This window comes from Monodelphis domestica, chromosome 1 (genome assembly GCF_027887165.1).
Source record: "Monodelphis domestica isolate mMonDom1 chromosome 1, mMonDom1.pri, whole genome shotgun sequence".
In the NCBI taxonomy this organism is placed as follows: Eukaryota; Metazoa; Chordata; class Mammalia; order Didelphimorphia; family Didelphidae; genus Monodelphis; species Monodelphis domestica.
Genome location: NC_077227.1, coordinates 144497972 through 144522963, shown reverse-complemented (window position 1 = coordinate 144522963; position 24992 = coordinate 144497972). Strand labels below are relative to the sequence as shown.

At 36.9% G+C, this 24992-nt stretch overlaps 1 protein-coding gene across 1 annotated transcript; it reads left to right on the top strand.

Annotated features, from left to right (window-relative positions):
• Positions 1-11105: 11105 nt before the first annotated feature.
• SNRPA1 (small nuclear ribonucleoprotein polypeptide A') lies at positions 11106-20613 on the top strand. Its single transcript, XM_001365356.5, has 9 exons — positions 11106-11297; positions 13617-13764; positions 14720-14798; positions 16742-16788; positions 17294-17396; positions 17896-17975; positions 18366-18441; positions 19259-19352; positions 20325-20613. Exons 1-9 carry the CDS (start codon positions 11216-11218, stop codon positions 20381-20383), a joined length of 768 nt encoding a protein of 255 aa, XP_001365393.1. The 5' UTR covers positions 11106-11215; the 3' UTR covers positions 20384-20613.
• The last annotated feature ends 4379 nt before the right edge of the window (positions 20614-24992 follow it).

The window sequence follows — 24992 nt, the reverse complement described above, 5'->3', positions numbered from 1 at the left end:
TTGGGATGTCCATTAACAATTATGTGCCCACATGATGTAGAAGCATTATTGATAAAACATAGAACACAGGCATTCTCGGATCAGAGAATTACAAGGTATGAAATAACGTTGTTAAATAGTGAAAACATTACCTTAAAATGTTGTACTACTCTTAAACCTGCCACCTTGCTTCCAGATTTACCAACTTCAGGACAACCATTACACAATTGTGAAACATTAGTGTCCATGGCAGAAAAGCCTCAAGATAATCTCTTGGACACCCAGATCTGATTAAACAATGCAGATCTGATTTTATTTACCGATGGTTCCTCTTTTATGAGGGATGGCATACGCTACACTGGAGCTGCCGTAGTCTCAGAATTTGCCACTGAATGGTCAGCTTCACTACCCTCTAACATTAGCCCTCAAGGAGCAGAACTCATAGCTCTGAAGCATGCTTGTATAATTGCCAAGGAAAAAAAGGCAACAATTTATACAGATTCTAGATATGCTTTTGGCATTTGTCATTCAGTCAGAATGCTATGGCTCCAAAGAGGATTTTTAACCTCAGCTGGAAAATCCATAGCTAATGCAGAAATTATTAATGAAGTTCTTTCTGCTCTCCAGTTTCCTAAAGCCCTAGCTGTAGTTCATTGCTTTGCCCATACAGGTGGCACTGACCCTGTCTCTAGAGGAAATGATTGAGCAGATGTCGCTGCAAAGCTAGCAGCCATAGAAGGACCTGAATTAATTTTAATATTAACAACCACTGATGATTTAAATTTATCACTTTTCTATAATGAAAAGTAAGTGGAAAAATGGAAACAAAAATTCAAAGCAAAACAGATTAATGGAGTATGGGTGTCATCGGAAATAAAACCCCTGCTCCCTAGAAGTTTCTATCACCAAATTTGCCAATCTATTCATAAAAAGGGTCATTTTGGCACCCAGGGCATCGTGGACTCTGTTAAGAGAGTATGGATAGCCCCTGGTATAACTACTATAGCCTCTAAAGTGTGTTCAGCCTGCTCTACATGTCAAGCATATAACCAACATGCATTTTGTGGAAAAGCCTTTGGTGGACGTCCTCTGGCTTACACACCTTTTGAACATCTACCGATAGATTTCATAACAATGCCAAAGGCTGGATGTTATAAATTTTGTCTAGTCATAGTAGATCAACTAACCAGATGGCTGGAAGCATCTCCTGCGACCCGAGCCACAACGGATTTTGTTGCTAAGATACTTTTAAAGGAAATTATTCCTCGCTTTGGACTACCAGCACATATTGATTCAGATAGAGGAAGTCATTTTACTGATTCTGTCCTAAATCAGATATATTCTTGCATGGGAATAACTCCAAAATTCCATGTTCCATATCACCCCCAGAGCTCAGGCCAAGTGGAGAGGATGAATAAAGAACTTAAGACTATGATTGGCAAATTATGCACTGAGACCCATTTAAAATGGCCTGAAATTCTCCCTCTGGCCCTATTTTATCTTAGAAGCAGGCCTAGAGGAGACTTACATATTTCACCATTTGAGATGCTTTTTGGACATCCGCCTATACAGGCTAAGCCTTTCTCCCCGGCTTATACATCGCTATTAGGGGGAGATATTACTATTGCTTCCTATATACAAGAGTTATAGCACAAATTGTGTGAACTTCATGAATCCGGAGCTGCAGTACAAACCAGACCACTAGACTTTTCTCTGCATGACCAGAACCCAGGAGACAAAGTGTATATTAAGAATATCAAGCATACTGGAGCAACTCAGCCTTCATGGGAAGGACCATTCCAAATATTGTTAACTACTCCAACATCCATAAAGATTGGAGAAAAGGACTCTTGGATTCACTGCTCACATGTGAAGAAATCATCTTCTGTTGAGACTGATTGACTGTACCCTATCATATGAATTGGAGATAATAATCCATAGACAAATGGATGCTGTTTTTTAGGAATGCATTGAATTACTGATTTTTTCCCTTATTTTTATTATTGCTTTTCTTTTATTTTGATTAGAATATTTGATTTTTTCTCATTTCTTGTACTAAAGGTACATATAATTAATATTATTTTTCTCCAGTAATAGAAGTTTAAGATATATATATTCTTGCTATAATATCAATGCATACCCCAAAAAGCATTAAACTATGGGAACCTGACATTTATTGATAAAATGTTATGAGACTGTGGTTAATGTTAATGTATGATTCCAGAAAATGGGATAAAAAAAAAGGAGCACAGACTTAACCTGAATAGTGCCAAAAATAGCACACTGGAAATAATAATGTGAGACTCGAGGTTGCGACGCTTGGCATATGTTAAGTTGTAGGACTTCCTTGTATCTACACTCTTTTCAAAGTACTCATACAAGTACAAGGTTTGACTATTATGCTGGCTCCCTATATCCCTGAGAATGGCAAAAATCAAATGAGGGAATAATGCTTCCCTGTCAAAATAGAATTCCAAATTTTTTCTTCTTATATTATGGCAACTTCCTGTAGTTTTGGCTATAAATGGCTAAATGAAATATTACTGCATTCTGTCCTACAGACTTATGGGATAGAAATTACTTTAAATTGGACCTATACAAAGGCCTATTTTGAATTTTTTTCTTATGTTTTTGATTGTTTTTCAATTCTTCTAATAATTGACTCATATACCCCCATAACTCACAATTGCATTCTGAGCTGAACTGGATGTTTTTTACCACCTACTTTAGGGGGGATTATATTTTAATTTAAAATCCAAGAATTTTGATTTTTTGTTTGAGATTGTATTTTTATAAAAATCCAAGATTTTGATTTTGTTCGAGAAAAGATCTTCAAGGAAGAAGCTTGATAACTCCTAAATCCAGAGAATGAATTGTTGCAGAAAGATGCAGAAAACCTACACTTCATCAAGAAGATCAAGAATGAACTTTGGATATGGTTGATTGAACTGAACTTTGATTGAACATTTATTGTAAATGTACACATTTATGCCAAAAGGGACTGCCCCTAATTTGGCTTTCTGTCAATGCGCCTAGCAAAACATTGGTTTTGCTTTCTTTCTTTTTCTATTTTCTCACTCACTACTCTAATTTCCTCTTAGAAAATTGAATATTGTATATATCTGTAGTTAGAAGTGCATTTAGGACTACAAGATGATTATGTTAAATGATCAATGGGGAGACTAGTCTCCCAATGATCATCAGGGGGGATTGTGAACCTTTAAAATTTTTCAGACCCTACTTCATAAGGTTGGATTGTGAACCTTAAAAATTCTCAGACCCTACTTCATAAGGTTTGGTTAAGACCATTCCCCATTTAAACAATGAAGGGACTTAGATCAGGAATGTGAGACCTCTACTCCACCCCTACTTAAGCATGCTTTAGGGGAAGAAACTCCTTGCTGAACAATGAAAAATACTTAAACCCATACTTATAGTAAGGCAAAAGTTCTTAAGCTGTGCCTATTTTTAGATCTAATACAAAAGGGTGCTAAGTACCTATAAAGGTCAGGCAACTTGTGAACTTGCAAAAGGAGCAAAGAGGTGAGAACTTACTCAGAAGTTTTCTCAGGTGTGAACTTAATCAAAAGTTCAAGTCTACTCAGGTATGAATTAAGAATTGTCTGTCCTTTGGAAAAAGTCTACTGTGTTTGGTAGATGTGAGAACTTAGGGGAGGTGACATAGGAGAAAATTCCCTTTAAATAGGAGCTCAGATAGAGCTGGGATTCATTCAGCTGAGAAGCAGCTGGAGGATGAGGATTCAGCTGGTGGGTCAGCTGAGATGGAGCTGGCCTGGTGTCTCTCTGAACACTAGAATCTTGCTTGGGACAAATCTTGTGGTGAGTGGATAAAAAACTGACTGATCTCTCTCTTAAGGCTGGCCTAAGCTGGTCTAGTCCTTTTTCTATTATTTTCTCTCTCTCTCTTTAATTTATTCCTTAATTTTGTATTAATTAAAATCTCTATAAAACCCAGCTGACTTGGGTATATTTTAATAATTGGGAATTTTTCCCTGGCGACCACCTCATATTTGATTTAAAAACAAGACACTGTCTTGGAACCATATTTTTTGCAGTCACAATTTTAACAACCACTCTTATATCTACTACAGTTTATGTCTTCCACTATTTTAATTATTACACTGGCTAGGTAGAGGGTGTTGTGAAGAGATGATCAGCTTGTGTTTTGGTAGGTGTAATTTTACCACCTTATAGTTGTAAAGATTAAAATTTAGGGGAGATGGGGAGACTGAGGCAGGTAGAAATTAGTTTCTCTCTGCAAGGAGTATTATATTTTTTAGAGGTTTATTAAAGTTAAGGATTAAAAGAATATACAAGTAAGAAACATGTGCCTAGGCCAGAGGCCTAGACAAAATAACCTCACATCACGCAAGAGACGCTCCTGCTCTAAAAGGCTAGTCCCAAAGACCCCTCAAAAGCCTTTTCATCAGTTTAAATCCCTTCTCGATCTCAGCCCAGGTGAGATTACAAGGCATTCTGGGGAAGTGGAGCAAAGGCTCATGGGGATTGTAGTCCTGTATTCGAGTCTATTTTTTACATTCCCCCATGTGATCATTTTGGAAAAATTAATTTTTCCCCAAAAGGATCATAAAAACATAATAAACTTAAAAGATTGCAATAGTGTGAGGATAAGAGAAAAAAGAATAAAACCAATAATTGCTAAACACATTGACAAAAAGCCATTAGGGGGCAGTCCCCTTTGGCATAAAAGTATACATACAAATAAATGTTCAATCAACCACACCCAAAGTTCAATTTTGTGCAACTTGTGGTCTGGAGGCTTCTTCATGGTGGCTTCTCCAACAGTTCAGTTCTGGATTCAGAGAGGTAGCATCTTCTTTACCTAAAATTCTTCCCAAAAGGAATTTAAACTTTGCAATTTAAATAATGATTATTTTTTACATTCCCCCGTGTTGTGGGTGATTGAAAGATTCAGAATCAGTTAGGGATGCATGGCTGTGGTATGAGGTATATGAATCAATTGGCAAGAGATATTAAAAAGACATCAGAAAATCCAAAAGAAAAGAAAAATTTCTGGATGAAAATATAGACTATCAAAGTCTTATATGTAAAAATTCCAAGTAGAAGAAAAATAAATCTATAACAGGTCCTTCAATCAGGGCCCAATCAAAATGATCTAAGTAATGATGCATTTACCCAATCAGTGCCAGGACTACAGAAAGGTACCACACTATGAGAGGCAGAAAAGGGGACCAGATTATAGGAGCCAAGGTTTGGGGATACTCATCTGTGAGTATCTTCAGAGTGAGTGTAGATACAAGGAAAGCCTATGTCTTAACACATGTTAAACATAGTAACCTCGAGTCTTCACACTAGGTTCAAGACTTTGTATTGGCCTAGAAGTGCATTAATCCATCCTAGATTGGCCTTTCTTTGGCCCTATGAAATGGCTCTTGTGTGTAGCTCTTGTCCTGGAATCAGACAGAATCATTAAGCAAAGTCCCATAATTTATTTAAATAATTAGTGACATCATTTTTATAGTCACAAGCTTTTTGGGCATGCTGACAAATGTATCTTACACTTGTAGTACTGAAAAATCAAAAGGTTAAAGAAAATCTTAATACTGGTGACATGTGCTTCAAATATAAAAAGGAGAGAAAAAATAATAAAAAAACTGAAAAAGTTTATTGCACATGCAAGAAAAATATAATAATAAAAGAGCTTTAAAAAGTTCAAAAATATAGCTTATAATCATTGACACTCTGTGTCAGCTAAGAAAATATAAAATACAAGGCTTTCTCACCAAAAAATGAGATCCATTTCCTCTTTGTATCTGGCCATGATCACTGTGAGTAGAAGGCAAATGAATTGAACAAGGTTAACAATTTTTTCATCTTTAAAAATATAGTAGTACAAATATGTAGATATCAAAATCCCCAAAATTCTCAATAGCCCAATTAATTACAATAGCAAACAAACACACTTTCATATTTCACATAAGTTGCTATATGACATTTTTAAAACCTATGAATTGATGGACATTTGTCACAATTTTTACAAACATAGCAATCTTTCAACCTTGGTAATAAACATATTTTTTTTTTAAACAAAGTAAAACTCATCTAGGGTTAAGAACATAATCAAGAAATCTAGATATCATTCTGGTGCAAATAAAGTAGTGAGCTGAAGAGTATAAATAAAGGGGTGCTCCTTTTGGAGGCTTTTTAAGGGTACAAATGCCCTGAAATTAACTGCCCAACTTCCATTCACATGTGGGAAGGTTGGGGTTTATAAAATACATTTCACTTCAGCTACTAGAATGGGCCTTACCTCGTGGTAGGGGCAGGCAAAATAACCAGATTGTTAAAAAAAAATTCCAACAATCATATTTAAAAAACCCTTAAAATCAAATCATTTGAGGTATTCAGCACATTAAATTTTCCAAGGTTGTTAATACAATTATAACCAGTTCTGAAGTCCATCTATCCTCAGCAAAATAGAAAAAAGCTGTTTTTTCATATATGGGCTTATTCACAATAATATTTGTTCAATAGTTATAGGGGAAAAACAACAGAATTTCAAAACTCAGTACATTCAAAATAAATTCAATCAACCTTCAGTTCAAGCAGAATAATATTGAATCCAGTAATATATGAACTTAAAATCACAAAGTTAAACCTTAAACAAAACAATGCAATAGAATACAGAGATTTTTTTATAAACCATTGGAGTCTGAAATGTCTTAGAATATAGCCTTTAGTCTCTTCAAAGTTACTTGGGGTTTTTTTGTTTGTTTGTTTGTTTTTAATTATCCATTTAAATGTCTATTGTCCGAAGGTAGAGTAGTAAAGGCTAGGCTACGGGGTTCAAGGGATCCATCCAGGGCCCCATAGCTGGGAAGCATCGGAGGCCAGATTTTAACTAGAGACCTCCAGTCTCTGGGCCTGGCATCCAGTTCGCTGGGCCACCCATTTTCCTCCCCAAAGTTAAAGTTGAATCTTTGGGCTGAGTCTGCTCCCAGATAGGCAGGCAAAATCAATGAAATTGCCAGAAGAGTCAAAAATCCTTTTAAACAGCCCATTGCTATTAAGTTTCTGTTTGAAAAGTCTGTTTCTTCTCTCTAGTCTTTTCTCTCTTTCCCCTCTGATCACCCTGTGGCCAATACCCCCAGCCACGTGGAGGCTTAGCCTAAGGGAAAATTGCCCAGTCTCCTTTCCCTCTGGTCTCTCCCCTCCGCCCACGTGGCCAATACTGTTACCAGCTGGTCGCAATGAGTCCTGAGCAATCTGCTCCAAGGATCTGGGGGATGAGCCGGCTTGGTGTCACGCTCATGGGTCTGGGGCGCAGAAATAGGCAGGCAGCGGGCCGGTGAGAGGCCAGGAGCAGGAGCTGGAGCAGCTGCGGGGGTGGGCAAGGCCGGGACCAGGTACCAGGTGAGGACGATCAGGGCTGCAGGCTGCAGGCAGGAAGCGGCGGGGCCGAGCCAGGTGGGGTGGGCAGCAGGTCCGGAGCCTGTAGCAGCTTTGCGAGGGTAGAAAACCTTGGCCAGAGAGATATGGCTCAAAAAAAATTTCTAGGTACTAGCTATTAAAACTGAATTTAAGATCAGAAAAGAAATCAGAAGACTGAGTTTTTTTGTCCCATCTGGGTCGCCATCTGTAAAGATTAAAATTTAGGGGAGATGGGGAGACTGAGGCAGGTAGAAATTAGTTTCTCTCTGCAAGGAGTATTATATTTTTTAGAGGTTTATTAAAGTTAAGGATTAAAAGAATATACAAGTAAGAAACATGTGCCTAGGCCAGAGGCCTAGACAAAATAACCTCACATCACGCAAGAGACAAGAGACGCTCCTGCTCTAAAAGGCTAGTCCCAAAGACCCCTCAAAAGCCTTTTCATCAGTTTAAATCCCTTCTCGATCTCGGCCCAGGTGAGATTACAAGGCATTCTGGGGAAGTGGAGCAAAGGCTCATGGGGATTGTAGTCCTGTATTCGAGTCTATTTTTTACATAGTGTGGAAATGCCCAAACTCTGCTTACTTTCAAGGCTGCTCCCTGCAGCAGAGCCCCTTCACTACTCTGATTTTTATTTTTGTTCCTTTTGAGACACTTTATATCGATCAGTTGTGAGGCAAAGAAGTCCCTTCCTTCTATTCTTCAGCCATCTTAGCCCAAAAGTCAATACTATTGAATAGGTAATTTTCAAAGGACGAAACCTAGGACTCTGAATAATCACATGAATAAAAACTCCAAATCACTAATAATTAAAGAAATATGAATTAAAGAAACTTTGAGGTTACATTTCATATTCATCTGACTGAAAAAGATGACAAATCGGAAAAATAACAAATATTGAATGAGCTCTTGGAAAATAAGCATACCATTTCATTGTTTTGGTTTTTTTATTTTAATTTTTTTCATTTTATTTAGTCAATTTAGAACATTATTCCTTGGTTACACAATCCATGTTCAGAGGAAAAACTGTGGGAGTAGAAATACTGAAGAAAAACAACTGCTTGACTACATGGGTCGAGGAGGATATGATTGAGGATATAGACTCTAAATGAACATCCTACTGCAAACATCAACAACATAAAACTAGGTTCTGATCAAGGACACATGTAATACCCAGTGAAATTGTGCGTGGGCTATGAGAAGGGGAGGAAGGGATAGAATATGATTCGTGTAACCAAGGAATAATGTTATAACTATACCATTTCATTGTTGTTGGAGCTGTGAATAGTCCAGCTATTTTGGAAAGTAATCTGTGCTTAGGCTCCTTTGACCCAGCTATGTTACCACTAGGCTTACATGCTGAAGGAGATCAAAGAGAGGATAGGACGCAGATATACAAAAATATTTATAGCAACTCTTTTCATAGTAGCCCAAAATTGAAAACTAAAGGAGTGTATGTATGCCTATTAGGCATGCAGGGAGAAACATACATTTGAGGACAGGATCATTGTAGAAATTTGTTTCACTGAACTATACCTTTTCAAGATTTGAATTCCTTTACCTGTTGTTCAGTTGGGGTTAGGATTTTGAGAAGGATAATTTGTAAAGGCACATAAAGTTTTTTAAAGAAAATCTATGAAAGCCCCCTGATTATGCCTGTTGCTCATCAAATCACAATGTCAATATAGAAAACTACTCTCCTTGCATTTGTATGATTTGATAAAACTTTGATCCTGATAGGATTATAAACAATATAGAGTTTCCCCCACCTTACCATCATCCTCCATGATCTAAATGAAATGCTGTGTCCCCTCCCCTCCCCAAATCCATCAAACTTTTGGCCCAAGTATAGCTGTTGTCTATTTTAAAAGGATTAAAAATAAGATTCTTAGTATATTTCATAGGAGTGAATTCTGCAGTTACATTTCTAGCAATTGATTTTAGATGTGTTTATAAGTTTAGCTGCTACCTTATTTCCTTTGTTAAATCATTGTTTAGATATAACTTTCCCAAAACTCAAATCTCTCATCAAAAACTATCACCCCTACAACAATCAGAGGTTAATTGTAATCTGTAATATTCAGAAAGGATGTATTCTTTAACATCAATGGTATGATGCCAACATTGTTCTATTGCTTATATTTGACCAACAGTTTTGTTACCGTTTGGTGTTATCAGTATTTACATTGTTGTTCTCAAAAAAGATGATTGAAACTTCCTACTTTTGTAACATATGGAAAGAATGTATGCTTCAACTTTGGTGATATAATACCAACCTTGTTCTGTTCCTCCTACTTAACCACAGTGTTATTTACATTATTACTCTCAAAGGCTGATAGTAACTTCCTACTATTGTGACAGGAAGAGGTTATGCTTTAACTTTGATAGCATATGTTCTTGTGTTCTTTGTTCTTGACCAACAGTTTTGTTACCTCCTAGTGTTATCATTATTTGCATTGTTGTTCTATATTGCTCTTTAAATACAGTTCTCTTGGAGGCAGCTGTGGATTGAGAGCCAGCCCTAGAAATGGGAGGTCATGGGTTCATATGTGGGCTCAGATATTTCTTGGCTGTGTGATCCTGGGCAAGTCACTTAACCACCATTGCCCAGCCCTCATCACTCTTCTGCCTTGGAATGAGTACATGATGGCATGGGTATTGTACCCCCAGAAACTCAGACAAACTATTATCAGGGAAATGCCTCTGCTCCCTTAGGCCCTCATGACTCCCAACCCAAAACACCTGACCTTGAAGATTGCCTATAGAATTGAGATGGACAAAGAGACACACCCCATTCATTCATAGCACAAATCAAGGGAACCACCCCATGCCCTTGGGCAAACACCTTCCTCCCCTCACCGCCCCCCCCCCTCTTTGCTCCAGAATCACTCCCTCATTCTTGAAAAGGATATAAAAGCCCCCAGGTGCAACCTCAGTTTGCTCCACTCCTGCTGTTTTGCTGGTCAAAGATTCAACATTACAGATAAATGTCTACTTTTAAGATAAGTTTCCTAATCTTGCATTCTTGCGAAAAGTATCCTTCCTGAGCCCCAGGGGTGTACCCCTCTACACCCCACAACACATAGTACTGATTCTAAGAGGGAAAGTAAGGGTTTAAAATTTTTTTTCTTAATTCTGCATCACGATTTCCTACAAATCTTCCCATTTTTCCGTTGTTTTCATATCATCAGTCCTTATGTTGTAACTAAATTACATTATGTTTGCACACAAGCTGATTCAAACATTTCCCAATCCAAGGTGCACTGTTTTTTTTTAATCACAAATATTTCTATAAATATTTTTGTACATGTAGGTCTTTTCTTGCTATCAATAAATTAATCAGAGTATCAGAATCTTTTCTTATCTAAATGCCTTTCATGACCAAAAGTATCATGAGATAACACGTGTAAAGCACTTTGCAAACCTTAAAGCTCCATATAAATGTCAGTTTACTAACTAGCTATTGAATCGATGCATCAGAAATGAATTGTCCTCAGCCCACAGTGCTTATATTTAGCTCTAATTTTGCTAACGACCTTCAGCAAGAGTTCAAAACAGGATAGGGGAGCCTCCATAAGTGCAACGTAAGAGTATTTCAATCGGTGCTCTGCGGCGGAAGACAGACAGTAGTTCCGGTCTCCAGGAGTCGGCGCTTGATGGCTTTGGTCTGGCCGCGCCACAGCCTCCCGTTGTCTGTGGTTGGCGCCGCCGGAGGACAGGACGTAGCGCAGGGGCTGTTGGGTAGCCTTCTTGGGACGGAAGGAGCAGTCTTTGGCTATACCTTGTGGCGTGCGACAACAAGATGGTGAAGCTCACGGCCGAGCTCATTGAGCAGGCTGCTCAGTACACAAACGCCGTGCGGGACCGGGAGCTCGACCTTCGAGGTGAGGTCAGGGCATTGGAAAGAGTGATGGAATGGGCCACGGTTCCCGCGCTTGGCCTCGGGCTGAGTCCCGGAGCGCGCCGCGGCTTGGGCGTGCTCACCGGGCCCGCGGGAGGCCTTTTCTGAATTTGTAGAGCCCCAGCTTCCCACGTTGTGCTGTTCAACCTCCGCGCTCCTAACATAAATGAGGAAATTGAAGCTGTACCGGGAAGGCATGGGGATGTATTCGAGGGTCTGCCCACTAGGATCACGGGACCCCACAAACCGGATGGTTGAGATTAGGGCTTCTTGCTAAGCACCCAAGAGTGTAACCCTTCAGAGAGAATGGGAAGCTTCTCTGAAATGCTTCCTCACCCCCTCCCCGTCCCGTGTCGTGTCATGTAGGGTTTTTATTTTGTAGCCGTCACTTAACTACCCATCCCACCACCAATGATCCTTACGTCATTATTCTGTGGATCCCGAGCTTTTTTGTTTCTGGCCCAGTGGTGCTCAAATATTTTCATTATGTGACCCTTTCCCAGTTACCCATAATGATATTTAAAACGGTTTCGTTCTATGAACTACTCTCTACTTTTTGGGTTAATGGTACACAGATGTTTTAAATCCTTAGACTCCTCACCTCCAGGTCGGTGATGTTAAGAAGATTTTCATTGTGACCTCTTTCCCCTTTATTTTCCTAATTGTCTTGTTTATGTCCCTAATTGTCCCCACTAAAATGCAAAATTAGAAAGGCTCACTTTAGTTAGTTCTGCTTTTTGAAAGCTAATTTGCATATAGTGACCACAACCTGCCCTAGTTGGGAGCTGTACTGTTATCTTAGGTGAATTTAACTTAATTCAGCTAAAGTTCATTGAGCTAAATACAGGGCAGAGAGAAGGAAATAAAATAAAATGGGCTTTCAAGTGGCATGTCAAGAAGTAGATTTGAGAGGGTTTTAAATTGGGGTTTTGTTTTTAAAGTTAGGTTTGAATATCAGTTTTTGTTATGTGCTACCAATATAACCTTGCACAGGTCACTAGGCCTCAGTTACCTCACTTGTCAAATAAAAGATTTGGAATAGATTACTTAAAGGTGAAGGGATTTTAAAATGGTTGAGGTTGAAATCCTATCACAGAATGAAAATCCTTGAGTTATAATAGGATAGGAGTGGTTTCCCAGAAAGAACGAATTACTTTAGAACATAGTATTGATACTAGTTTGGGGGTGAGGGGAAGGAGATTGCTCTTTCATCCCTTTCCCCTTAGTCTTTGAAAATCTTAAACTCTTAATTTAATAAATTTTATGTTGAACTAGTAAGCAATAATTTCTATTATCAAGTTAAATGTATATTGAGGCACATTTCAAATTTCCCCTTTTCTTAGAAAACTTACCCTGAAAAGGCAACTCATGTTGATCTCTGTTGTTGCTGAAGTTCTCTGTTGCCATATATATTTAAATTTAGTTTGATGATATTTTGTGTACACAACAGATGCTTCCCAGCAAACAGTCCTGTATTTCCCCAAAACCTGGTTGTTAGCAGAACAGAGAATTCTGTGCTTTAACTTAATTGGAATTGTAGCATTCTGTACATTGTATTTGACCAATATTTGCTGCCTTTTAGTATTTATTTGCAGTTATACACACACACCTATTTGTCTCTACTTTCTTCACTCTATCGCCCATTAGAAATCAAATAATTTATTTCTCTGAAGTCTTCATATTTGTTATTCCTTAAGCCACAGATAAATACACTGCTTTTCATAAATTATTAATTTTCCAATGGTTGGAACACATTGGTTTGAGGTTGTTATTGTCATAAGTTATGCCATAGCCAGTTTTTATACATTTAAATCTTTTCCTTGTCAGTATCTTTTTTTTTTTAACCTGTACCTTCAATTTTAGAACCAATATTTGATATTGGTTCCAATTAGAAGAGTGGTAAGGGCTAGGTAATGGGAGTTAAGTGACTTTCCCAGGGTCACACAGCTAGTAAATGTCACTAGATTTGAACCTAGGACCTCCCATCTCTAGGCCTGGCTCTCAAATCAGTTGAGCCACCCAGTAGCCCTTTCCTTGTCAGTATCTTTGAGATTTGTCCCAATTTCAGAATCTTTTGATTAGAGTATGCACAATTCAGTAACTTTTTTGATTAATTCCAAATTGTTTTCCCACATGATTGGGTCTAGTCATAACTCTACCAGCAGAAGTTAACAACTACTTTTTGAATGAAGAATTGCCTGTGTTCTCTCCCCTGGTATAGATTCATTTCTAAAATGGTTAAATACCTGTTTTAATTTGCTGACTACTTCCACATAATCTAATATCTTTTACTATTTTCCAGGATACAAAATTCCTGTAATTGAAAACTTGGGAGCTACCTTGGATCAGTTTGATGCTATTGATTTTTCTGATAATGAAATAAGGAAGTTGGATGGCTTTCCTCTGTTGAAAAGACTGAAAACCTTATTGGTGAATAACAATAGAATATGGTAAGTTTCATTTTTCGTCTGAATTAAGTGTTTACCATACAGCAAGGTAAAAAGCTCTAGGTATAGAATTTCAAATATGCTGAAATTTTTTAAAGCTGAAAAGTTAGCTTTTATTTTTCTACAGAAATTCAGGTAGTTCATAACAGTAGTTTAATCCTGATTTCTCCTTCAGATATCCAAAATGCACATTACAGAGGATCCATATTCAAATTTGAAAATTTGCTACTAGATAGTTTAATAACTTTGTTATTATTATCCCCTTTTGATATTTATTGCCTGGTAGTTTCTGGGTATATACAGGCTTTAATTATGAAATAAAAGTGAAAGATGCAAGCAGAATAATTTACTGACTTTTTAAAGTATCAGAAAATATATTGAATTTATAGTTCAGTCTGCTGACTTGAAACAGCAAGGTAGCCAACCAAAATTGTTAAATGGTCGCATTTGCATGAAATTTGTTATGTGTGCAAAAGTAGTGGACCTAAAGCTTATAAGATAACTTTTTTTAAAAAATGTTTTTATTACTCATATCATTGGGTAAAACTTATTCCTTGATTTAGGTTGATCAAAATTTAATGTGCAGGACTTCATCTCTGAATGAGGTCTATAGATTGTACAATTGTCAGTATTTGAGTGGGAACAGTGGTCAGTTTTTCCCCCCTAAATTGAAAGGGCTGTTTCAGGAGATAGTTGGTTTCCTATCATTGAAAGTCTCCAATCAAGAGATTGGATGACTACCCCTATGAAGGGGATTCCTGTTCTGGGTATGAGTTGATCTATATGGATGATCTCTAAGCTACCATTCAATTCTGAGATTTTATAGTTCTGTGAATTGATAGCATGAGAAAAATAAACCTTGCTCATTTTTAGGTTTCCTTAGGTCTTAAATAAAAAGCTTTTTTCTCATCTGATTTCAGTTATTGGTTTTATTATAGTGCTCTTCATTTTGTTTTAGCCGAATAGGGGAAGGACTTGATCAAGCCCTGCCTAGCCTGAGAGAACTTATTCTTACCAACAACAGTATTGTGGAATTGGTAAGTTGAAAAAAATTTTAAATGGTCTTCAAATATAGATCCTCCCTGCCCCCACAAAGATTTAAAATTACTACCATTATTTCTAGACTGTTTTCATCTTTTTGTCCCTGGCCTTTATTTGCATATGGGGAATACCAAAAAAAAATGTAAGACATCTCTTAACAGAAAATAATTTGTAATCAACTTGGGAGATAGGTTAAACAATCATTAACAAATAGCCCATAAAACATAGTAGTAGGTATTGGGGAAGGAGAGTAATAACTAGGAAAAAAATGGGGAGAAAACCACATTCTCTTTATTTTCTTTCTTTTTTTTCTTTTTAAAAGAACTAGGCATTTGGGGATGGGTTCTAAACTGAGTCTTTTTTCCCCCATTATTCAGATCATTAATCAAGCAACAGCTCGGAATATAACTTAATTACCATGTTTGACAAGTTTTTGAAGTATTTTAAATAGTTTATACTATAGGATATTTGTGCTTTCTTTAGACATAGATAGGGTACACAAAGAATATATTAGTCTGCTAATGGCATATTTTAATTCTGCAGATGTAATAGTTGGGTTAGAGTATTTGTTTTCCTACTGAGATTTTAATAAACTAATCTTTGCTTTAGTAAATTTTTGTTGTAATGGCAAATATTTAGGAAAGAAGAGCAGCAATCTTCTACATTGTCACTGCTTGCTTAGATAAATCTCATCAGCTCAATAGCACTGTGATATAGCAAGATCAAGAAAATGGCTGTAATGTTAATGGCTGTAATGTTCTCCATCATAAGAAACAATTAGTTATGCTGGTATTTTACCAGTCAGTTGGCAACTCTACTTGGAACTTGATTGAGATACATGAGTCATTTCATTGAAGGAATGACTTCCATTGTGGAGTTGTTAGGCTATGTGACTTTTTACTTTTTAAAAAGCACATGCATGAGAGCACATAGTTTATGGTTGAAGCCAAAATTTTTGGTGAACACATTTCTTAGTTTTAAAATATATCTTCTGAAATTGAGGCTACCCTGACGTAGTAGAAGGAGCACTGACCTGGATTTTAGTCCTTATTCTGCCACTTATTAATTACATGTGATTTTTGGCACATCATTCCACCTTGGAGGCTCCAGTTCTCTCAACTTTAAATTAGGCATAATAGCATACTATCTGTGGATTATTGCAGGGATCAAATGAGGTTATGTAAATTATAATGCACTATATAATAACACTTATTAACTTTAGAATTTGCAAAGCACTTTGTATACTTGTTCTCATTTGATCCTGGCAAATAATTCTTGTATGTATATTGTATCCTTCGCTAGGATGTAAACTTCTTGAGAATAGGAATTGCTATGTGCACATAGCAAACATGAAAGTTTTTTAAATTTAATCTTATGAGGTTTGTGCTACAAGGAATCTTCCCATTTTAAAGTGCAGAACCCTGGAGCTCAAAAGAGATTAAATAACTTGCCCTTGATTGCCCTTTATTTAGTAGCTATCAGAATTGAGAATCACTCCATTCTTCCTAACTATAGCTAGTACTCAAGCTGCTTCACCCTGCCCCATATGGAATGGAAGTTAGTACTGCTTTTCTTGAAAATGAGCCATTAGCAACAATTCCATAAACACCCAACAAGGTAATGAAGTTAAAAAGCTAGAAGAGATAGGTCCTACTCAGAATCACAGGTCTTTTATAAAAATCTTTTATTTTTGTATTATGAATTTCAAGCATCTTTTTTTCATAGTCCATGCTTCCCTTATATAACTTTTTATTTTTGATTTGGAAAATGTATTCTCACACTAATATACCATACCATAATACTATACAATAAAACTAATATAATTAGAAGCTTTTTTTAAGTAGGGTAGAAAAACAATTTGTAAAATTTGTCACTGAAACAATTGTTCAAAATACTGAGATAATAAATCATGTCAGATCACTTTTTTATTGTTTTTCAGGGTGACCTGGATCCTTTGGCAACTCTCAAATCCCTGACTTATCTGAGGTATGGAATCAGTTCTGTTAGTGTTTGTTATTCATGCAGCCTACCAAAAATAACCTACCAGGATTTAGAATCATAGATGTTGGAGATCTTAGCATTCTGGCTTCCTCCCTTCCATTTCCTTTTACTGTTGAATCTAAAAGAGATTAAATGAATTGCCTTAATCAAATTAGCTAGCCATTGGTGGTTATTTATGGGCTTTTTTGTTTTGAAGGCTTTGCCTTCAAACCCCTCTGAAAGAAATCCAACAATGGGGAAAAAGGAATTTTGAAGCAAAATTTAAAATCTGACCCATGCCTTAGTATTTTCCTTTTTCATGGAGTTAGTTTTCCTCTGCCATCTGGTAATATTCTGTTACATTAAAATATGGAAATAATAGTTAAAACTTCATGAATTCAAAATTGTGAATTTAAAAAATCCATTCACTAGGCTTTCTTAGTCTGGCCTTCCTTTGAATACTATTGCTTTGGATAAGATTAGAGAAAATGCTGTTTCCCTTTCCTTGTAGTATTTTGAGAAATCCTGTAACAAATAAGAAACATTATCGACTATATGTAATCCATAAAGTTCCACAAGTCAGAGTATTGGATTTCCAGAAAGTAAAACTAAAAGTAAGTATTTCTTTTTTTTTTATTATGGAAAATAGCGTTCAGTTTCTGGTTTTAGTGGATGCATGCTTTTATTTGCTGTTTTAGTATATTTTCTGTTACTATGTTTCAGTGAGAACCATGGAAGATGAGGCAAATAAATTTTATTCATTTTCATTTGTAGCAAAATTTGCTATAGACTTTTGTGTATCTGTTAAAACGCTGGTATATGCTATTTATCATACTTTATATGAAGGAATGACCAGGGTCAAATAATGACCCATCACACAAGATATATAATATTTGATTGGGAATCCTTCCTCAGGGAACAGCATTAGTGAAAACAAAATTAGAGTATCTCCTTTTGATTTCAAACTTGATTCTCAAAATTTTGGTCTTTTTACATTGACTCTTTTTACCACCCTAAAGTTTTTCAGGGAGATTTTCAGTATTTTCTGAGGAATACATCAGAATGCATGTGGTGTTCCTGTTTACATTAACTCTGTATGTGGTATCGCTGTAGGAGCGTCAGGAGGCAGAGAAAATGTTCAAGGGCAAACGGGGTGCACAGCTTGCAAAGGATATTGCCAGGAGAACCAAAACGTAAGACACGGATACACAACTTAAATGGGGTTCACCTTCAAAAACACCACTTGTTTTGCAGTTTGCAGCCTACAAAATAAAAATGAATTAGCAGTATTAATGACCACTGTAATGCTCCATAGATGCTCTTGGTTCATGACTTGACTGATTGACTCCTTGCAACATACCAAACTTTTTCTAAATTAGCAAAGCAGACATAATAGTATTTCATCTGCTTTCTCCATAGGGAGGTAAACTGTAATGGTGTTTCTGAAGGAGAGAGAATTCTTGTATCAGTTTGTTAACAAAGATAAGATACTACACTGGTTGAATTACTTTCAAAACTGAAAGTAAAAGAGAAGCATTTTCCTTGGGTCTAGATTTAACTTTACTCTCCCTTTTCTTTTTAAGTTTTAATCCAGGTGCTGGTTTACCAACTGACAAAAAGAAAGGTGGGCCTTCTCCGGGAGATGTAGAAGCAATTAAGGTAATATATTGAGGGAATATTATTGATAGAGTTCCAAGATAGAATGGAGCAGATTAAATATGAAACTTTATTACTCTTTTATGTTCCAAAGTGAGAACATTACAGAATCTTACTATAGTTTTTAGACTTGGTTCTACTTTTTACAAGGAAAAACTATTATGAAATTCCTTTTTTTTTTTCCATAGCCCGTTATTTTGACTTGAGAGCCTCATCTTGAATTTGTCTGGTCTAGGATTTGTCATTTTCCCTAGGCTACTGGCTGTCTTTTATTATGGAGGGACTTTTTGCAGTAAACATCCCTGATCTATTTTTTAAGAGACTGGAACAAATACTTTTGTCTTAAAAACCTTTTTTATTTAAATTCTTTGGGGTATCCTATGGGTATAAAACTTTGGGTCTGTAAACTACCGAGTGCAACCCAAACCACATTATATAATTATATATAATTGAGAATGTTTAATTTTAATTTAATTACTAAGATAGTATGTGGCCTGTAAGGATCTATTTCTATGAGTTTGATACCCCTGGTGTATCTACTAGCCAGTCTTATATGCATGATTAATGGAAACTGTTGTCTATCTTAGAATCATTATCATTTCCAAGGCAGAAGAACAGTAAAGACTAGGCAAGTGACTTGCTTGGGGTCGCACAACTAAGAAGTGTCTGAAGCTAGATAGGAATCCAGGACCTCCCCTCACCAAGCCTGGCTCTCTACTGAGCCATCTAGCTGCCTTTTTGACTATTTTTTGGCTATAGCTATTTTTAAGATTTTAGTGTAAAGAATAAATTGGACATTTCGTTTTGCTTTTCCTTCTAGAATGCTATTGCTAATGCATCTACTCTGGCTGAAGTGGAGAGACTAAAGGGATTATTGCAGTCTGGTCAGATACCTGGCAGAGAACGCAAATCAGGTTTCTAAAACTCATTTTCTCATACTTACAAGTATTGTACTCGTGACTGGTTAAAATAAAATGTTGATGGTAAAGATGTTTTAAAATCCATAAAGGCATAAATTAAGAAAATTATAAATAGGATACTTGTTAGTATCTGTTTAAAGATTAGAATTATTGCTAAAGTAGAAGAGGAAAGGACCAGTATGAAGGGATTCCAGAGGTAACCATTAGATTATATAAAAGTATAATTCAGTTAGTCATGTAATTACTATTAAGCAATTTTTTTTTGTCACTCAATTCTCTTGAAATATTATACAATGCGGTAGGTATAATGATGATACTTTTCAGAGAAACCTCTATTTCTCCAGTGTTTGCTGTTTATTTAGAATTGCCCATTAGCTAGCTTTTTTTTTCTTTGATGTTCTAGGGTTCTAAAAGGTCTGTGGCCTTGATTCCGCTAGAGTAGCAATACAAACGTTAGGCTGCAAAAGCAATAGATTTCCCAGCCAAACCCACTAGTTTATCTAGACTTTAGAAAATTACGGATTTTAAAGGCAATGCCCAGGAATATGATATTAGTTGCTGGTGGGGCTTGGGTTGCAGTAGTAGGACCACTTTTGTTAAAATTTTTATTTAGTTTCAACATACAGTGATCCCTCACCTATTACAAGAGTTGTGTTCCAGAGACAGACAGACAGACACACACACACACACACACACACACACACACACACACACTCCCTCCCTACTCCCCAGGTGAAGTCACTGAGCCAATCAGCACCCAGGATACAGAACACAAACCTGTGGTTAGTTGCCTTTAATTCCTTCAGCCAATACTGTGCCATGTACACTCTCATGTTGTCAAAAACAAAATGATTATTGCATGTCATTTTTCATATTGTTCTAAATAGTAATATGATATGTGAGAGAATAGAATGCTTTCATTCACATAAGAATCAGCTAAAATTGATAATGACATTTTCTTTCTAGGGCCCACAGATGATGGAGAAGAAGAGATGGAAGAAGACACAGTTGCTAATGGATCTTGAATTTTGTGTTTGAGACTTTGTAGTGTATGTAGAATGTCATTGCCTCTTAAACCAAGAGGTTTTTTGTTTGTTTGGGAGTTGGGGGGAGAGCAGGTTGTCGTGGAATAAGTTAATACACTTGTTCCTTGAAGCAGAGAAGTGTTCACAGCATTTCTGAAATGTTTGAAAATGCCAATGTAAATTTTTAATGTACATTTTGAAATTGAATAAACTTTTTTCTATGATAGTAAGAATAAGGTTTCATCTGTTTAATAATATATTTAATTAAAATAAGTATTGCAGCCCTTGAATTGTTAGGTAAAATTTTCTATTTTTTGGGATGGGCAAGTCCATAAAACATAAGGCTGAAATAAGTTTATTTTTTATTTGAAAATGACTAGTAAAAAGTCTGGAAACATTCTATTTTCTCTTCAGATAATTTTCTTAGAGAGCATAGTGACAATTCAAAGAGTTGCATTAGGCACCACTAACTAACTAAATAACCTCTCATTACTTTTAAGGAATAAAGTGTAATTTTATAAACGATTACTGATTACAAACAAAAGATGGAGTTACAGTCTCTACCTTCTAGCCTATGAGATTAAACTAGATCTCCAAATCATCCAATTAACATTTAATTAGCACACATTACATGCTAAAAATCATGCTATATCTGTTTAGGATTGGAAATGACCAGAGTTAGGGCATGGTATAGAGATTGAGAAGTGGTGTGAAGGCCTAGCACTCCCCACCTCCTATCCTCAAATAGAAGACAAAAGCTTATCTATCAATCTGATAATCAGAGTCCTTAGTCCAAGCTTTTGCTCGAGACAGAAAAAAATGATAGTGAGGATACAGCAGGGGCAAAATGGAGGCCTCTATGTTACTTGAGGATATAGAATTGTTCAGGTGGGACTGAAGGACCTTGGAGATACCTTCCCATTGTAATTTGTAATCATGTAACAAATAATGGCATTGTCATTGGCTCTATTACTCAGTCTTAACCAATTTTCAGCCCTGTTGTTCCAGTCTGCTATACCAAACCATCAGAGACCATGTGTAAGTAAGTAAGATTAAGGGGGAAATAGTGGTCAGGAAAGGGTATTTTGGTTTGAAAAGTAACAGGGGTAGTGAAGGGAGCCCAAGGAGAGTAGGTTGACTTTTCCTTTCCAGAAACAATGGTAATTTAGGTTTGATTATTGTTTATTGTCTCCTTTTTACATCTTGCTTCCAAACCAGTCTACACTGTCCTGGCTTTGGAATGGTTTGTCATTGGACTGTCCAATTGTACCACTCAAAGTCCTTGTGATTTCTCAGGCCATAACTCCCCTGGCCACTGCCCCCCATATTTGTCTTTTAAAATGTTAGCTCTTGGAAAGCAAGAACTATCTCATTTTTATATATATCTCTAGCAGCACAATTCTCATAATACATACATAGTAAGCTTTCAATAAATGTTTATTCTCTACCTGGAGGTAAAGTTTCTAGTTCCTGGGGTTGGAGTCCACTAACCTAGAATTCCTTTTTGGCACAGACTGATAACTCTCATTAGTAGATGGGAATGGTCCTTACTCTCCCAAATCTTTCTATCATATAACTGAAAAATTTCTCAGTTGTAATTAGGTAACTAAGTAGTCCAAAGTGTAAGAGTTTACATTTAGGTTTTATGCTAATAGAAAGTAATATCGTGGTCACTGATTTTAAAATATTAGAGCTTTAAGTCAAAATGACTTTTAGCAGCTTTATAAAGAGGTGGAAAGAGTGAAAGTGTAGATGACAGATTCCTAAAAAGCTTACCAGTCTTTGGGCCTGGGCAGGGGCTTCCCCAAGACTGCCTCCATGTGGATTTCCTGGTAATCCTCAGCCAGAAGTCCCAGTGATGTCTTTAGCCAGGGTTCCACCAACACAACCCCCTCCAAAGTCAAGGTAGGAATCTCAGACACTCACCCAGCAAGCTAATGCAGGATCCAGGGGAAAAAGTCTCCATAGAGCCAGGAAAGGAATCTGCAATCAATCTCTCCAAAAGCCAGGAAGGGAATGAATGTTAGACCATGCTGGTCTCTTTTATGCTTCTTTTCCCACATCACTTCCTATCACTCCCCCTTCACAAAAACCAATTCTTCAATTTGCATAGCTCTGCCCAAGGGGGCAGGCAGTGGCCTTTGGAAGTGTGAGCTTACTCTAGTAAATGACTCATGAACTCTCATACTTAATGGTAAATAGGGATACTTAGTTCTTGATTTTATTAGCAAAAAATAGATAAGGGGAATTAATCTATATTCACAACAGGAAGCAAAACCAGCCTGAGTAGTAATAGCTCCCATAAACTCTTTTGGGGGAAAGTTAAGGCTTTTATCCTGGATATTAAATCATTAATGAATGTCACTACTAGAAAAGAACTAATTTTCAAAGTTGTATTACCTAGGTTTTACAAAATAAGTAACATCCATACTAGTAACAGTCAGGCCTAGAACCCAGACTTTCTACTTCCAAATTAAGACCTCTTTCCAAGATACCATATTGCCACTATAGCTTTACTTTGGAAGTATGCTTCACTTCCCCTATAATCTTTCTTTGCCTCCATTGACAACCTCTCTCTCCATCCCCCTTCCAACACTGTAACCATAATGGAATATAGTTTTTGCTACTAGAAAGCCTATATTAATCCAATCCAGTTACCATACCATTAAATTCGCACACTAAAATGCCCCTTGTTGGCCACCACTATTTTATCTATGTTATTAACTGGCTCATGGTAAATTCCTTAAGGATAAGGATTATTTTTACTGTTGTATTATCCTTAGTGTGTAGTACTACGCTTAGCATATAGTAAATACTTAATAAATGTCTTTTTAATCCATACCTACCATTGCCCTATTGCTCTAGTGGTAAATGTAAATAACCAGTTTTCCAAACAAATGTACACCCACTACACATTTTAAAAGTTTAATCTACACTTTAAACATTTTCTCCATCACTTAAGCCTAGACAATCAACAAAACAACTCAAACCCTGATTTGTAGGTTTGTTGATTTCTAAGTTTAGGGGCAATCCAGAGTCTGTTGGACTTGGCTCCACTACACCCCTGTCTACATACTACAACGGCTGAACCTGGAAAGTTTTAAGTCACCTTAAGTTAAAGTGGCAATCTCTTTATAGAACTGTCCAGTTTAATTGGGAGAGTGATACAAGCAAAAAATTCAGACCTGTGGAATCAGTGACCTGGGTTCAAATTCCCACTCTGTGGATCATTTCCTATGTCACCTTAGGCAAGTTAGTAACCTTCAGTTTCCTAGTCTGGAGAATGACTGAGTTGAAAAATGTACTAGATGATCTTAGTTTCTGTCCCTAAAGCTATGATCTGGATTTCCACCTCAAGGAGGTCCCCTCTAGATCTAGATCAATGGTTCCATGCTCTCCTTAGGTAGTGTGCCCTTCAAAATGCATTTATTGAGTACTTACTATGTAAGGCTTAGGGATTTGACCTCAAAAAATGGAAGAGCCTCTACCTATGAGATAATTTACTTTCTCCTGAGGGGGAAATGTACATAAAAATTTAAATGTGAAATAGAAAATTTATTTGCTCAGGAGATAATCAGACTAGGATTTCTAGCAAGTGGTACTTTGAAAGGATGGCCTTTGAAGGGATTCAGATAATAAAAAGCATTTATATAGAGCTTTAAGATTTGCAAAGCATTTTACATACATTCTCTCATTTGATCCTTCAAACAACCCAGGAAGACAGGTACTTTCTATCCACATTTTACAAATAAGCAAACATGCTGAGAAAGTTAAAAGTGACTTGCTCATGTAAAAAATAGACTCAAATACAGGACTACAATCCCCACAAGCCTTTGCTCCACTTCCCCAAAATGCTTTGTAATCTCACGGAAATTCTGAGGTGGGCCGAGATCGAGGAAGGATTTAAGCTGGTGGCAAAGGTTTTTGGGTCTTTTTTCGCTCTTTTTGGACTTCTGTTTTGGAGCAGAGGCATCTCTTCCATGATGTGAGGTTATTTTGTCTAGGCCTCTGGCCTAGGCACATGTTTCTTACTTGTATATTCTTTAATCCTTAATCCTTAATAAACCTCTAAAAAATATAATACTCCTTGCAGAGAGAAACTAATTTCTACCTGCCTCAGTCTCCCCATATTCCTAAATTTTAACTGTTACACTCACTTGATCACGGTTACTAATGTTAACTTGGAAAAAAACACAGAACTATTAAATAGTCCAAAAAAGCCATGTCCTTAATCAGGAGAGGGATAGTGTTCAATATTTAGGCCTCCACAGAGTCACACCCAAAACCACACAGAGGCGAAAGCCCTGTCACTCTGGCACACTATCCCTGGGAGTACCACCAGGTGAGATGATAGCTCCAAAGCACCATAGAATTTGGGGAACTTATACACCTCCTGGGGAACTGGGGACTGGCGAGTATGATTGGCTTTACAATGGCTACAAAGAAATGAGAAGTTCAAGACAATTATCAGGGAGAGGCTGCTGCTTTACAATGGACATAAAAGGGAAAGATTCAGCCAATGGTTGGGCTTGCTTGGGAAAGGACTTTGGCACAATGGGAGAAACTACTAGGCCAAAAGGGTACTTAACATTGAGTCTGCTAGCCCCAC

Bases quoted from the DNA above. Each gene is read 5' to 3' on its own strand.
- SNRPA1 (XM_001365356.5), top strand. From the start codon at position 11,216: ATGGTGAAGCTCACGGCCGAGCTCATTGAGCAGGCTGCTCAGTACACA. The intron at 14,799-16,741 runs GTAAGTTGAAAA...ATTGTTTTTCAG, and splicing joins ACAACAGTATTGTGGAATTG to GGTGACCTGGATCCTTTGGC. The intron at 17,397-17,895 runs GTAAGTATTTCT...GTATCGCTGTAG, and splicing joins TCCAGAAAGTAAAACTAAAA to GAGCGTCAGGAGGCAGAGAA.